Raw genomic sequence first — 16,263 nt, forward strand, 5'->3', positions numbered from 1 at the left:
CGCGGTTTGCGGGGACGAACAACAAGTCGCTTAACTATGGTGCGCAGGCCGAGAGGCCTTTTAGCTACGCACACTATACATACCCGATGCGAGGTTGAGCCGTACGTCACTCCAGAAAGATAATCCTGAGCATGGGAAGCAATGTCCACCCGCAGAGCACAACGGCTTCGGTCGCTGGCCGGCTACAAAGCTTCGTTCGGACACTCAGCGATGTCACGACGATGCAGAGCTGCGCGAGGGTGACCTGCTAACCACGCGACGTATTTAAAAACACAGGAGCAAAGAAAGTGGTCCATCGGATGCAAATTAATGTCCACAGAACAGCGTAACCGCGGATGGTTGTCGCGATACTTGCCGCCACGTGGGAAACGAAAGCGGCCTCACGTACGCTATTTTCTTGAAATAGCGTCAGCTCGTCTTCCGTCCGCTATATGCACAACTGGCTTAGCGTACGGCGCATGCGCAGCGGGAACCATGCAAAGAAATAGCGTTCGCTGACTTTTTGCATACGACTGCGTACGTTATTCTAAAACTCTATAATGACGTGAGGCGCTTGTCCCATAATGAGAGGAGGTGGCTGTCAACATGTGGATGGTCTTCAGTAAGGGCGATCTCTTTACTGTGTCGGCAAATCGTGGGATGTATCACAGTACTACACATGCCTATGGGCAGATGACTCGTGTCAGTGGCGTCCAAAGCTACTCTAGCGTCTGACCAATTGGCGAGTTCTGCACGACGAAAGTTGGTGCTAGCGTGGCGGATCCGTGAACTGAAATAAACATGCATTTCGAGAATATAATGATCGCTTCCTAGAGTTTCTTCAGTATTCTCCCATGTTGCGCTGAGGGGTCTCGGATCCATGCGAGATCTGGGGTGGTGTCCGACTCCCGACCTGTACCCAGTCGTGTAGGGGCAGATGGTTCGGTGAGGAGTGTGAATTGATGACTGTCAACAAAATTTGCCAATTTACGGCAGACAGGTACCACACAATCGTAACCACACGTAGTGTGAGGGCAGTTGAAGTCACCAATGAGGAGGACAGTATCACGAGCACTCGCAGTAGGGATGAGGGTGTTTAGTGGAGGCAAAGGTGGTGAGGGTTGTTTGGGACTACAGTACACATTGATGACCATGAGTCGATGGTCGCCTAGCGGAGTAGTGGTGCTGACATGTTCGTGCGAGGGTGTGTTAAAATGCGTTGTCACATTTTGGGTGGTAGAGAGATCTTTACGCATGTAGGTAAGTGTCATGGTAGGTGCGGTGCTGGTGTCTACGATGCCTCGGCAACGATGGGTGATATTAGGTTGTGATCGGCCTGGGGTGTTGAAACGAGAGGTATGCGAGAGGCGGATGTGCTAATCCCAGTCGAAGCTTTTGTTCTCTCTAGGGTTACTTACGCCATCCCCTACGCTGTGGTCTCGAAGGCTTAAAAGGACAAGGCAGAAACAATCGTACGCAAGGCATACAAGCTGGCGTTAAGACTACCTGTCAGAGCACCTCGACACAGAAACTACTACACTTGGGAGTTTATAATACCTTGGATGAACTCCTCGAAGCTCATCGCATAACCAATTATTACGTCTGAGTTGCACCTCCACCGGTAGAAAAATTTTGAACAAGCTGTGCCTGTGCTCGGCGGGTCAAATCTCAAGACAAAAGGTTGGCGATCTCGTTGCCTGGGATGCCGCTGTGAACTGGCGCCCATACAGACACCACCAAAAATGTTGAGCAGATTGAACATATAACAATAAAAATATATTTTTCCCCATAACTCTTGTACGAATGGAAAGTCTTCTTGGGTAAAACCTTCGTGCGCACATAACCCAGTTTATGCAATGATTTGTTGTGAATGGTAACTGTTAAATGTGGCGTATGAAGCTTCGGCAAATGTGTTTCGTTATTTTGATTGCATTGCTTGTAGTGCTTGAATGTAGTGCCGAGAAGTTTAATGTATTGCTTTTATTTTTAGGCACAAATTTTGTTTAGGTGTGTTTGTTTTCTATTTCTGTGTTACATTATGTGACTTCTCTGAGTAGTGCCCTTAGACGAAAAGGGAAGGGGGGGGGGTGGGCTGTGGCTCTGCACGCTTTTTCCGCAGTCCTCCAGCATTCTGTAAGCATGATGAGATGCTAATAAAGCTGTTATTATTAAAAAACCGCCATTCCTTTAAACTCAGTTTCGAGTCACGCTATTATTTACCTGAGATTTATTTCTCCGCGAAACGTTTACTTATTGGTAGCTTGGCGACAATTAATTTGTTACCATGTGAACGTCGGAGACACAGATCGGTCCATTTACTCTGTGTGTTGAGACCCTTGGCTATGTTTGTAGTAAATTTACAGCACCATTTTTGTAGCATAAGATAGGAGCCCGTTGCTAACCAACGGTACACAAGTGTTCATAACTCCGAGTCGACTAAAATGTTTACTCAAATAAGTGAATAGTGATTTTGTTAAGACCGTATACTACATCACAATGTCAAGTTTTCTTACCCACACACAACATGAATACATAAAACTGAGGAAAGATGTAGGCGAAAAGCAAAAAGGCCGGTGTGTCGAGATTTTGGCGCCACTTGGAGACCCCAAGTGGTGAGCATTAATCTGCAGCCTTCCACTACGGCGCGCCTCGTAGCCCAGTTGCAGCTTCGGCTCGTAAATAAATAAATAAATAAATAAATAAATAAATAAATAAATAAATAAATAAATAAATAAATAAATAAATAAACCAATTTTTATGCAGTCAATCAGTCAATGAATGACTGTACCGAGCGCACGAAATACGAGGACTGAACTAAAAAGACACGAACACCAGCGCAGACTAAATTCGTGTCTTTTTGTTCAGTCCTCGTATTTTGTGCGCCCAAGTTAGTCATGAATTCTCCCCAACTAGCCATATGCTTCAGTGTTACTGCAGTCAATCAATCCAAAACCCACAAATATAACACGTGGTAACTAACCCAGCCTAAGTGTATGCGCTGCAGAACAAGAAAGAATCCATGTCGACGAGGACGGACCTAGAGGCTCAATTAGCACTTGCTTGGTCCCTCTGCGGCATGAATTCTGGGAGCCCCACTGTAAAGCGGCACTGTTTCGGTTCTCGTTCAGGCGTCGTGGTGCCCGGTGTGCAGTGCATTCCTTGGGCACGCCGTTGCTCGTGTACGCTGGACTGAGGCACTGGTTGTAGTGGATTAAACACGGCGCTGATATTTGTGTAATTTATGGACACCGCTGTCTCCCCTGTAGTGAAGATCAGACGACTAGCTGTCAGAGGAAGGGCGTATATAGGTTACTTGCCGCAGAGCACCTCTGAAACCCAGCGATCGTCTGTGCATGAACTTCCATGCATCCCTAGTGACTTTTCATTCTCTCTGCGGTCTTTCACGCTCTTGCCTGCGCTGCCAGGATGTTGTTAGTCCTCCATGGTCCTCTGTCGGTGCGTCCTCTTGTTATCCCATTGCGCGCGTCGTGCACGAGCACAGGGTCAGTGACCTTGCAACGTGTCTTGGTAGCGCTGCTGGCTGCTTGTATTTTTATCTGTCAGTTTTTGCTTACTCATTGCTCCTGATGACAAGGGAAGCTATATGGTATTTTGGTGAGAAACTCTGGAGTCCATGAATTTACACGCGGTTTTTAAATGTACAAGCATTTTTATGTGAACCCAACGAGAAAATCAGGCTGTCCGTGCATAATGCTTCTTTTGTAGCAATTTCGGGGGTAAGTTGAATGCTCTACAAAAGATGTTTGCCACCATAGAGATTCCAAAACGGGTGTGTTTGGTTTTAAGTGCGGGAATAATACCTATCCACTTAAGTATCCAAGAACTCACTTGGACGGTGATGACGTTCAGGCTAAGTGCCCCTACCACGCTCACTCCTACTTGGAACGAAGCGCCCACGCCATTGACCACTAGGAGCACGGCAGCACACCTCGCAGCAAGTAGTTCAAAGAAAACTTTCTCGAACGTGCATTTAGTAGTTTTTTCAAAGTCTGTGACAGATTGTAGTTTCGCCCGACGTCACCACAGCGCTGACAAATCACTTAAACACGCCGCATGAAGCAATTTCCGACGTTTGAGGATAAAGTGGAACCAGACAAGATGCAGGAGACAGCAGAATCTGTGTATAATGTAAATAAATGTTGCATCTGCGGATCAAAAGATTTTACTCTATATTTCAATTTGGCCTAGTTCCTCTGGAAGGTTCCATGACGCGGAAATCTTGTTACTATTCTGAAATTCTTACACCCGTGCTTATTGAATTACCACCTCGGGGTTTGAACCGCGCTTTCTACTTCTCGCGATTCTACGGTGGTGTTCTTCCCCATTACACTGCACACCACAGCGGCAGCAGATAACAGAGGTCTACTCTGCCTCAGTAAGCGTTTCTCCAGCTTGATATCTGCAGTAGTCGTACCAATAAAACAAAATAAAGTGTTTTTTGGCAAACAGATTGAAATAGGTGCTGGCACCGCAGCAGTTCCCTTAACTCTAGCTTACCTGTCTAATAAATTTGAGGAGTACATACAAAGAATTTCAAGTTACAAATGAATTTTTTTAAAAAGTTTGTGGGTAATTTGTAGTGTGCCCGTGCTCAGGGCAGCTGAAAAGGCGCAATCTTGTGTAATCAATGGTTTTGCAGCACCTCATTACTTCTGCCCTTTGAGTTACTACTACGTAATACAGTCGGCTCCCGTTAATTCGAAGCCCACCGGGGCCGCAACACCCTTAGAATCAAAACACTTCAAAATACGTGGTGTCATTGTTGACCAAACTACCACATGCATGTTTATTAATTTGTTCAGATCGCATTGAACACCCTCACAGAGTGTTTGTTGCCCTGGGTCCGTTAAAGATGAAATGAATGAAATGAATTGAAATAAATTGAAATAAATCGAAATGAAATGAAATGAATTAACTTAACTCCCAATTAAACAAAGAGCTCAAGAACAGCATTGCCATTATTCCGTAACATGTCTCCCTTCTTGATTTTGTTCACAATCTCGATTTTAGTCGCCAAGTCGATCATACGACACCCGTTCTACCATTACAGTTGCGAAGTATCACTAACACTGAAGCCTGAAGAGTCCATCACACAGACAGCTCGCACGGCGCTGTGCGCAGAAAATAAGGTTGATGACCCAAAAAGGGAGAGATACGTACGCTGGCGCGAGTGTCAGCGGTCCTACTATTTTATCAACTGTGCGCTGCCTCTGTTGCGATGGTGGCGACATCTGTACAGAATATGGCGTCGTTTTCGGGCCTGAAAAGTGTGAAAGTTATTGAGAAATGAAGGTTATCTGGACACTTCTTATTCGAAAATACTTCCAATTAACCGATGTTATGGCTTTTAGCTTGGAATTATGGAGCAGTATATTTGATTGGATTGCAAGTAAAATTTTGTGGAACCAGCACATCACTTTTAATAAATAAAACTTCTAATTAGGCGATATTGAATTAACGAGGGTTCACGGTACTCCCGTAGAAGCGTTCGTTTGATTGCAGACGTGAGTTGCGCGAAGCGTTTTGGTAACAGAAAACAAGATTTTTTTTAGATTATTGTAGCCCATTGTCCGAAAAACGTGTAGTGACAGCATTTAGTGAGAGTTAAGGAAGAAATAATACATGATGGCATCACGCTGAGCAATTACAGAATGTCGTCTTCACCACGGCGCTCCAGAATGACCAATTGAAAAGTCCAACTTTGCAAGGTCGGCAAATGACGCAGCCCAACTATGATTTTACTAAAGAAGTGCATGTGTGCATGGACAACCCGCAAAGCGTGAGTGGTGTTTTGCATTGCGGGACGTCCGTGCGCAGATGCTTTTCTTATTTAAATTGAATGCTCGGCAACGTTATTCGTCGAATTTCTACATAACCCTACTTCGGTAAAGGAAAGTTCGACATCCACCTATATGCAGCCATACGGCTACAAAGGAAAGCTATACAGCTTAACCGGAGCAGTCGCTCTACCAACTGAGCTAACCAGGAGGCTAGTCGTTAGTAGCGCGAAAGCGAATTGATCAACAACTCGAAGTGAAGGACAGGTGTTAATGGACCAGATTTAGGGGAAATCCCCGAGGTGGAGTAAGTTTCTGTAAAGGAAAGTTTGACATCCACCTAAATGCAGCCGTGGAGTAAGTTTCTGTAAAGGAAAGTTTGACATCCACCTAAATGCAGCCATACGACTGCATTTAGGTGGATGTCAAACTTTCCTTTACAGAAACTTACTCCACCTTGGGGATTTCCCCTAAATCTGGTCCATTAACACCTGTCCTTCACTTCGAGTTGTTGATCGATTCGCTTTCGCGCTACTAACGACTAGCCTCCTGCATGGTTTGTCGCGGAAAGGACTGAGCCGGGACCAAGGACGGGAGCCGCCGCTTTAATGGGACAGGGTGGAACACTATGTACAATAATGATGATTGTAGTGCACGCTCCGTTTGAGCGCACGGTATCTCCTTCTTCCTCCTCGCTACTATACCAACATCCACCCGACATCAATGAAAGGAGGTAAACTATAATATCAGGCACAGCGTTATCGTTCCAATGTTCGGGGTTAGCACAAAGCCGAGTCGGGGCAGTCCTATGTAAGTCCAGGGCAGCGCCGAGCGCACTTCCTCCGCCACCGGTGCTTGTACCGTCTGCCCAGACGACGGAGTGTAGAGCTGCACCACGAGAAATGGGGCACATAGGTCGCTGTGTCAGCTCCACAGGAAACAGTGGTATCCCCCCGAGAAGGATTCTCCTGACAGCGTTGAGACATTCTCAGGCGGCGTGGACACCTGCCTGTGCATCGTTGCTTGGAATCTTTCCTCGTATTTCGTCTGGGTACCTCCTTCGCTGCCGTTATGAGAGCGGTTCGCTTTTGCCAGAAAATTCATAAGATGCCCCTCTTCTGCCTTTCTTCTTGGTGTTTGGTGCTTCTCCCTCTTTCTCCATGTTTGAGGTTTCGTTTCGTCCGGTATTTGTCTTGGGTAGAAGTGTTCGCACGCCGCGTACAATCAGTAACGTCAGCATTCGTTGAAGCCTTTCTGTTCGCGAAGACAGGATATACTGTGCGGTTAGGTTATTTTGGGTTGCGCGGTCATTTCCTGGGTCGGATTCGGGTAATTCACTTTTGGGGTTGTGGCGGTTCAAAATGTCTGGCAGTGCTGAAGGCAAGAAAGCGCTATTTGTAAAATTACCGGTGTCCGATTCTCGCTTGAGGTCCAGTTTCGGTTCGTCTATCAAGCTTATGTTGGTATATCGTTTCATACTTCGTCAGTTACGACCGTCAGTAATGGCGCCGGCCCGTCGAGAGACGTGCTCTCACTGTTTGAGCCGTAATCTGGAAGCGAAGGTAGGCCTCCATGGTTTAGGTTGCGTCTCATTCGTTCGCGAATCGTGCTTTCAGAGACTTTCGCAAATCCTTAATAACTCTTCCTAACTTCCATTTTGTCGTTACGATGGTGTTCGCCCATGTTTCGGCCCTTTCGATTTCCTCGGCAATCTTTTCAATAGCAACGAGGTCTTCGATTTTGCCGTCCATTTCCTTGAGAGCTTGCTCTTTCTCTATCAAAGTCTGGTTCCAGCTAGAGAGCTGCAATAGCGAGGGCGGTCCATATAAAAGATGCAGTTCAACTTGCCTAATAATTGTGGAGACTTCGTCACGTGGCTGGAGTCGTTGGCTTATAAGCTCCTCCATTGTTCTGCTCGGCGATATTCCGTCCACAAAATCATTGGTAGGTAGGAGTTCCTTGGTATGGCCACGAAGAAGTACACCGTCGTTACAACGTCTTCATCGTGTATGCATGTGCTTGAAGCTCGTTCCCCTCGGGTCGTTTTCTTGTGCTTCAAGGTCGTTCTGCGTCAGGTTCCATGGTCCTCGCCCCACGGCTCACGTTGTCGTTGGTTGATAGCCCTCTCGGACCTTCCACCGTTGAGTTCCCTTGGCGCGGCTCCAGACGAGGACACAAATGCACCGGCGGGAGCTTCTTCTCGAAGGTCCATAGGGCCGGCGCTCGTTAGGGTGTCTCACGTCTGTGGAAGCCGCTTTTCCCGGGTTTCGGCACCATGTCGCGGAAAGGACCGAGCCGGGACCACGAACGGGAGCCGCCGCTTTAATGGGACAGGGTGGAACACTATGTACAATAATGATGATAGTAGTGCACGCTCCGTTTGAGCGCACGGTCTCTCCTTCTTCCTCCTCGCTACTATTTCCAACATGGTTAGCTCAGTTGGTAGAGCGACTGCTCCGGTTAAGCAGTGGTCCCGGGTTCGAATCCTGGACCAGGACGAATTTTTCTTCAGCTGCGAAGTTTCCGAGAAAGCTGTATAGCTTTCTTTTGTAGCCGTATGACTGCATTTAGGTGGATGTCAAACTTTCCCTTATACAGAAACTTACTCCACCTTGGGGATTTCCCCTAAATCTGGTCCAATAACGCTACTTCGATTGGTCCTTCTGGAGCATTGCGTTGAGGAAGCCCTACGGGGACTTCTTAGACTGGTAAAGTAAGCTGCAAATAGAGAAGGCCTACATAAAATTTCCTAAATGTGTACGCGTTATGCACGCTTCAGCAACTGCACCAACCTAAGCGGTTGATGGTGTTTTACATTAGACGCAGGTACAAAGTGACATACTACCCTGTCGACGTAATTTTATAAATTGGGCATATGTCAGGCCATATTCCATAACAACCGCGCATGCCTTTGGACGAATTAAATATATTTTTATTTTTAAACATATCCGCAACCAGATACTTCGACAGCAGTTTGTAGCACTTTGTACTACTTTTAGAAAAACCAGTGTGAGTTTTAAAGGGTCTTAGTAGTCTAGACTGTAAATGTTAATGGCCACATGAGTTGAGAACAATATTTTTAGAATTTTCGCGACCTTAATACTACAAAAAGTCAGTTGCGTAAGGGCAAGTTTCGCGGTTAAGTTATAAAAGAGAGACGCGGCAAATATATAACTATGAATAAACCAATTTAAATTCTGTTTGACTCACCCAGTCAAACTACCGTTTAAAAAATTCTTATGAAAAAACTTTACTCTTATATCAGATTAGTATATGTGCAGGAATTATGTTGTAAAAACAAGAAGAATTAAACGCAGAGATTTTGTGACTTTTCTCATGTTCCAGATTTGGCAGGTGGTATGCGTGGTAGGGAGTTGGAAAGACTACTTTACGTTTATTTTTTCAAATTCTTGTCTGCTAATTTTACTGCGAGCCATTGCTATTTTAAAGTTACGGCAATTTTGAAAAACAATGTTGGAATTTTCTGAAAGTCGCGCCAGTGCTTCATCTTTTCTTCATTAAACAGCGGAACCGAGCACAAGTACGGAACCTTCTTTAAAACAAGCAATTGCAGTGATGACGGTCAAAAACGAGTTGAATACAACGCCATTCGAGTCAGCAAAGTACCTGGTAAGCCCAGCTCTTCTTAAAAACTGAAGCAGTCAGAAGCAAGACGTGATGTTAACCTATAACCTAATTATAAGAGGAAAGTAAGAACCAACTTCTTGTTCGAAGGAAGGTATAAAAATAAAGTATAGGCAGCAGTAAAGCGCCATAACGCACGCCATCGAGTAGCGGGCAATTGAATGCCAAGACGCTGAGTAAGAGTGTATGTGTCATACAGTATACCTGTTTTGGAAACGTATAACGATCAGGAGCATTGTCGATATATGATTGGATGTTTCTAGCAAAACGTGTGGCTGTGGTAATTACAATACTCCCGCGAAATTTGTGCGCAGCTGAACTCAGTCTTAGGAAGGCAACACATCATCGTCTGAGACAGCACTCATTCGTGAGTTCTAGCAAGTGCAGCGATGGTGACCCTCTGCATAGGCAGCGCGAACTGCGTCATAGGAGGTGAACGCTCATCATCGTCCCGCGCACGCCTCCGGCCTCCCCGCCTCCCGCCCCCCCCCCCCCCCCCCCCACACACACACACGTTTTCTCAAAGCGTCGGACAGACAAGTGTCTCTTGCGAGCAGAGTCGATCTCCCCACGCTTAGACTGATCTCTCTAAAGGAAGTTGACTTTAGGGAGATCGGTCTAAGCGTGGTTTTAAAGGAGATAGTCTTTCCTGGGCTACTTAAACGCGGAAATTTCTGTCTGTATGTCCGTCTGTCCGTGACTCGATTCAGCCACCCGGCCCATGCGAAACAAAAGCTGCGCAATCGTCTTACATACTCACAGCCAGATGTAAACGCGTAAGTCCGGTGTCAATGTTCATACTCGTCAACATAGTTGAACGAGAACAAGACATTATGCAAATGTAAGGGAGAAAATTAATACATAAGTGATAGTTATAGTGTCTTTTTCATAACAAAAAAAATATGAATGCTTGATTTTTGCAGAATGAAATACTACATCTACTGCAGAAAAAAATTCAATGGGTCGCATGTTGTCGCTCGCGCCGCTATAGCTCCTGGCGGCATTTTAAGAAATCAACCAGCAGCAGTTACGGAAGGTGGTTCTAGATAGGTTCCACATTCTGCTGGGAACGCACTTGGAGTAGGACAACGGGGTTCTATCAACGTTCAAGTAGGGCGCCTCGATTCACGCTCGTCTTCCCCGTACAGCAGCTCTGGCATCGAGGCACTCGGCCTGTAGCAGTGGATTTAAATTTACTCCAGCAAACCTCCGCATTTTATTTTGAGAGGACCGCGACAGAAGAGGGACAGCATCAGAGGTTTGCGGGAAAGCAAAGGGAGGCGTTTCCGTGACAGACTATCGTCTTTGGTTGACATTTGCAACGAAAGGAGCAGATACGCGGCAAATTTCTTGCAAGCTGAGTTTCCCACATTGCCTGTTGCACATTGAAGCATGATAATTTATAAAAAGAGTATGGTTACAGAAGCGTCTGTAACTCTTGCGATATCTAAAGTACGCCGGAACGAATTATACCCCAATTAGCCGCTAAGACGATTCGACCACTATGCCGAGTTTCATTTCCTTGTAAAAGTAGTTCAAAGTGAAGTTGTAAACGATACTGAATTATTGCCTTTTGTACATACATGACCGGCTGTCTACGGAGAGAGTATGGTTAGAGAAAACGGCTGCAACTGTAGTTTTACCGGATCTCTCCGGATACAAATGATGAGAATTAGCCGATAAGACGACTCTAACATTATACACCATTATGCATTAGATGACAATTCCTCAATTGTTAGTTTTGGCCGAAACGTTTTTTGAAGTATGCTCCGATTGCTTTTGCCAGGATCTCCCGAGAAGTAAGGCTGCTACAGGATGGAGTATTCCAGTTTGCGCCCTTTAAGCCAAAGGAGATCCCAAACACGTACACATTTACGAGTTATGCTAACTAATTCAACATCGTTGCTCAGAAAATTGTTCTTATGGGATCATGAAAATCCCGGAATTTCTGCAAAGTTCATAACTGCGGAACTATCGCATGTAGTCCTTGTAATAGCGAAATTAAGGTAATTGATGGAATCAAAATGCAAAATATAGTGCAAATAGTACGTCTACAACATACATCTGACGAAATAAAAACTATGGATCCCATAGGTTTGCTCCATGAAGCCAAGAATAAACTGAAAAAGCTCGCAAAGAAACACTGGGAACACGAATAAAAGTCGGGAAAAAGGACCAAAACTGCACTACGCCTTGTGTTTGCGGAAAATACATGTGTGGAAGTAAAGGCACTAATTGCTACGGTGTTGTAAATGTACATCACTGGCAAATAGAAACAAACGAACGCCTCAAAACAATGAAATAATCCTAAATCTTCGGTTGCTCAGGGTCATATCTGGCTCTCAGGAACGCACAATGCAGACAAGCGCCGTTAGAATGCCATGCATTAGTACAAAATTCTCTGAATTTCTGCAGATTTTATTTTGCCTTTACGTGATCGTGCACAAAGGTTTGGAACTTCCGGTTTGACTCCCGTCCGTGGCGACCGCTTTTCTGATGGAGGTGAAAAGCGAAAACACCCGTGTGTTCGAGCTTTTAGCGCACGTCAAAAATCCCAAAGAGGTCAAAGTTATTCCGGAGCCCTCCACTACGGCGCGCCGTAATTGAGTGGTACTCATCGCCTGTGTAGTCTTAAAACTCATAATCAATCAATTATCTTCTGGCTTACCCGTTCCAATGCTTTTTGGGGGGTTAGCCGCAGTGTTGGTGTAACACTGGCAAGAAATAGTCCTGTAATTGGTACCATTTTTTTATCTTTTCAGGTGAAGCTGGCGATAAAGAATACCAACAACTTTACTCGGATTACGAAACGTGCTCGTTTTACCTGTCGCTCCATGAGAAACCAGATCCTCCTACCACTCGTAAGCATCTTGTACAATATGAGCCATGACTTTGAAAACATAATTTAAGGAAAATGGTACACTTATTACTCTAATTTCATTCACTGCGGTTATTCTGTAGCAGCATGAGGATATCCCGGCCTTACAACGTCGTGCACTGTACACCTAATGATGAAGTAGGGACGAAACCTGATGTTGTCACAGGCGTGAAATTTGAAAATACCTACAGTTAACACCCTTTTGAGATCAGAAATTTCTAACTAGTTGACCTATGACCCTAGACAGCCCGTGTCCTCATGTAAAACAGTTACTTCATCAGCACATAGATGTCGAAGCAAGTCATAGGAAAGGAAAAACCTCTACCTACTTCGCGCCGCCGATATTTCTCTCTCAATATCTCCGCTATAAATTAGTCGTTATTGTCCAAATGTTAAGAACCTTTGCCAGTTCATTCTTTCAGTCGATTGCTTTCATCTAGCTGCTTTTTTGTTGACATCTGAGAAACCAGTGAATTTAAACAAATAAGCAACTAGATGTCATACTTAGGTTTTTCCAACAACGGTTCTCGCGGCCCTACTGTTAGGAGCATAGCTAAGCGTTTTTCATACTGAGTATCAATTGGCACATATCTGCCGTGCTTATTACACTTCCGTACATGACTTCATCAGGTTAGTCGCCAGCAGCCGGATGCACAAGGAGTTTTTAAAGAAGTAAACGCGTACAAATAGGGCAATAGGTTTTATAAATGTAACCACAATCGTAACCGTGGAAACGGAAGGTGGAGATATAGAAGATATGCAGCAGCCCCCAGACACGCCAGCATAAATAAAACACAGTGCCATTTCGCGCCTCCCTCGCAGGACAAAATGTTCGTCTGCACTTATACATGGCGAAGTGCAAACATATTCCCAGAAAAAGAAGCGAAAGCTTCGTGCTATTTCCTAGAGCGCACAATTTCAACAGAAGGTCAACAGTACGTGGGCAGTTACTTAACGCAAAGCTTTATATAGTTCGGTGAAAAAAAAATCATGCACGCCACTGTCAAATGACGACGATGGTTGAACACGAAGCTTTGTCGTGACGGATTTTTTGGTTGAAGTATTCTTTTTGAAGTATTATTTGGTTGTCGTCTATGTTTTAAACTCCGATTCGACCATATCGAAATGAAGTAATCGAATAGACGCTGGCCTCATAACGCAAGGGAACCAGGTTCGATTCTGGCCGCGGGAAGCGTTTTTTTTCTTTCACTTACGCGTATCCGCGTTACGGACGCCATCCGTGAGAACACTACCCGGTAGCTTTGCTTAAAAATCCGCCGGTCCTGCTTCTCCACCGCAACCCAATCAGCATGAGGAAAAAAAATCCCGCCATCTCCACGAAGTGCATGATGATGAGTGGATTGAAGCTTCCATGCTTATGGGTAAAACCATGCAACATTCGGCCACCCATCAGGTAGCGACCGCTTTCGGCGATTGACCGCTGCTTCCCGCGCCCGATCCGATTCGAGGTTCTCTTGCCGCCGCTTGCGTGCCGCATCTGCCTCGCGAGCTCTCACCGCGGGGTCTTGGCAGCGGGCCCTCATTGCAGCCGCGTTGCGAGCTCTCCACGCCGCTGCCTTCGCTTGCAAAGCTTTCATGATGAGTAGCGCGCACGCCCGAGTGTGCGGCGTAGCAGCGGAGACGCAGGAGTAGGCGCGCCATCTAGCGGGCGACCTATGAACTATTAGGGAGCCTACATGCGCCGCGCCTTCGTCGTAGGCGCGGCGCATGTAGGCTCCCTATGAACTATTGCACAGCTGCGCCTCTAGCGGTCGCCTCGAGAACTAGTGAACATGAGGGATTTGTCCCGAGCAAGAGGAGCTTCGCCCCTAAAACACAAAATGGAGGTGAGTTAGAGGTAAGGGTAGATAGTGAGCTAGGTTGATCTCTCTGGCAGCAAAGCGTGCGCTGTGAGCTACTGCGTGAAGCATAGATAAAGCGGCAACAAGGGTAAAGGCAGCGGCGGGGCGGAAGAGCTACGTTAACGTGGCTGGCAATGGTCATTGTCGGCCGGACGTTGCTTGGACATAGGGCCGCCACGCGTCATGTGAACTCCCGAGGAGTAAGCAGGTAATGATCAGCGACTCCGCCAGCAGGAACGGAAACGAGCTCAGGTAGGCCTTGCCGACTCTGCAGCCTGTTACAGCTTCGCTGGTCAACCATCAATCCTGTACGAAGCGAATGAAGGCATTCTTATTATTACACTGGCACGCCCTCAAGAATAGCCTGAATCAAATTGACTAGTCCTGTCTCCAGAATGAAGTTCACTAGAGACCGGCATGGGGAAGCGTGCACCCCGCTGCGAATATCAGGCAGTCGTCTTGGGTAATAGCCGACGTACCACCTCTGGCGAAGTCGCGCTGACTAAAGACACGCAAATTTTCCCAAGAGGTGGTCCGTAGTAATTACAGGGGCAGTGGATGTACAAAAAGGAGCTGTGTCCGGAGGAATCTGCGCCACTTTGTCGCTGCGGGTTAAACCGTTAGGTAGGTGCGACCCACGCTGAGGAGTAAGAGAATGCGTCTAGTCATGGAGAGACTCCTGTGGACGAAGAATGTGTCACTCTAGGAAAACTGAAGCAATGGTATTGGACGAGCATCCATTGAGGGGTGGCAGCCTGCGTCAGCATGGGTATGGGGAGGTGTCGATCGTCGATTTCACTCAAATGTATAAATTTAACTTTTGGGCCGTTTAATGCGCCGAAGCTGCACTGGGGATTATGAAGAGCGTAGCAGTGCCGGGATCGAAATTAATTTTGACCACTTGGACATCTTCAGCATACATTCCAGAACAAGACGTGGGAGGGAGTTCACGATACGGTGCACATAGAAGATCCAGTAGAGATACTTGTCGGCGCGTCAGTGTTCCTGACCTTAATGAGTATAATCTGGGTAGAGGTAAACGCACGGCGGCGGAATTTCGCGCAGGCGGGGCTCTAAGACGGATAAACCATTCCGGATGGCCTGAATACCTACAATTAATGAATGATGAGGGGCTATTTATCAGTCGGAACGCAGTGTTTTCTTGTAATTTAGAGCGAGAGCTCCGTATTGCTACATATTTCAAGGTCATTCATCGCATCGCAATCACCTTCAGCCGCCTGAGCGCAAGCTGTGCCTTGCTTTCGTATCGCTTCGCTTGCTTGGAACTTTTCCATTGCGGAACCAAGTGAATAAGCGATGGAAAATGGCTACTTCACCTCCGTCTTATGGCAGAGCGGAGGCGGCGCCATTTGTGCGCGAGTTTGAGGGCAAAGGATCCACATGACTAGGCGAGGATAAGCAGTGGTATGAATACTGTGCGCCGACTAAGTTTACAGGAAGGAAGGCTAGAGAAGCAGGCGGTGCACGCCCTGGAAAGTTTTGCCGGCTGCCTCGCTGGCGCATGGTTCGTGAGTCTCGCCATAGATGGCGCGCGACTCGACTGTAGGTGCGTGCCCTTCTGCGCAAGCGAAAGTATGAACTGAATGGTACAGTATAGACAACTACATGGCAGGCTACAAATGCTCTCAAGCAAAGGCAAACTTTCACGAAATACGGGGCGCACAGGCGGTGCTTTCGGTCCTAATAGCTAGGTTTAGCAGCGTTAAATCTGAGCCATTTTATTGCGTAGCATTCTTGGCTGAGTACCCCCCCAGCCAGGACCATGTAACGCCCTCAATGTGTCCAATAATGGAGATTTGGCAAAAGTTCGACCTTTAATTGTTATAAAAGCGTAAACGAACATAATTGGTCGGACATAATTTAGAAAAACCAAAAAATAGGAAAAATACCAGAAATAGGGCAAAATGGTGAACATTAAAACGCTCTTCATTTACACAAAAATGCAGATTTGGCGGAATTTTCACCTGGAATCGTTATAATAGCGTCAATACCGATAATTAGTTGGTTAGAATCTAGAAAAAAACGAAAACATTGGCTGTAAAAAACTAACACTGAAGACAAGCGGCGTAACAATGATACG

General features: G+C 46.2%; 1 protein-coding gene across 1 annotated transcript in view; it reads left to right on the forward strand.

The window, feature by feature from the left end:
• The window catches only part of LOC144140880 (uncharacterized), an 88,294-nt gene that overhangs the window by 15,476 nt on the left and 56,555 nt on the right, over positions 1-16,263 (forward strand). Inside the window, exons 3-4 of the mRNA XM_077672372.1 lie at positions 9,304-9,407; positions 12,185-12,283. Of these exons, the coding sequence (XP_077528498.1) occupies positions 9,304-9,407; positions 12,185-12,283 (203 nt within the window). The remainder of the gene's footprint in view (positions 1-9,303; positions 9,408-12,184; positions 12,284-16,263) is intronic.

The sequence above is a fragment of the Haemaphysalis longicornis genome, unplaced genomic scaffold (genome assembly GCF_048455015.1).
Source record: "Haemaphysalis longicornis isolate Haplotype H1 unplaced genomic scaffold, Haemaphysalis longicornis Haplotype H1 scaffold_53, whole genome shotgun sequence".
NCBI lineage: Eukaryota > Metazoa > Arthropoda > Arachnida > Ixodida > Ixodidae > Haemaphysalis > Haemaphysalis longicornis.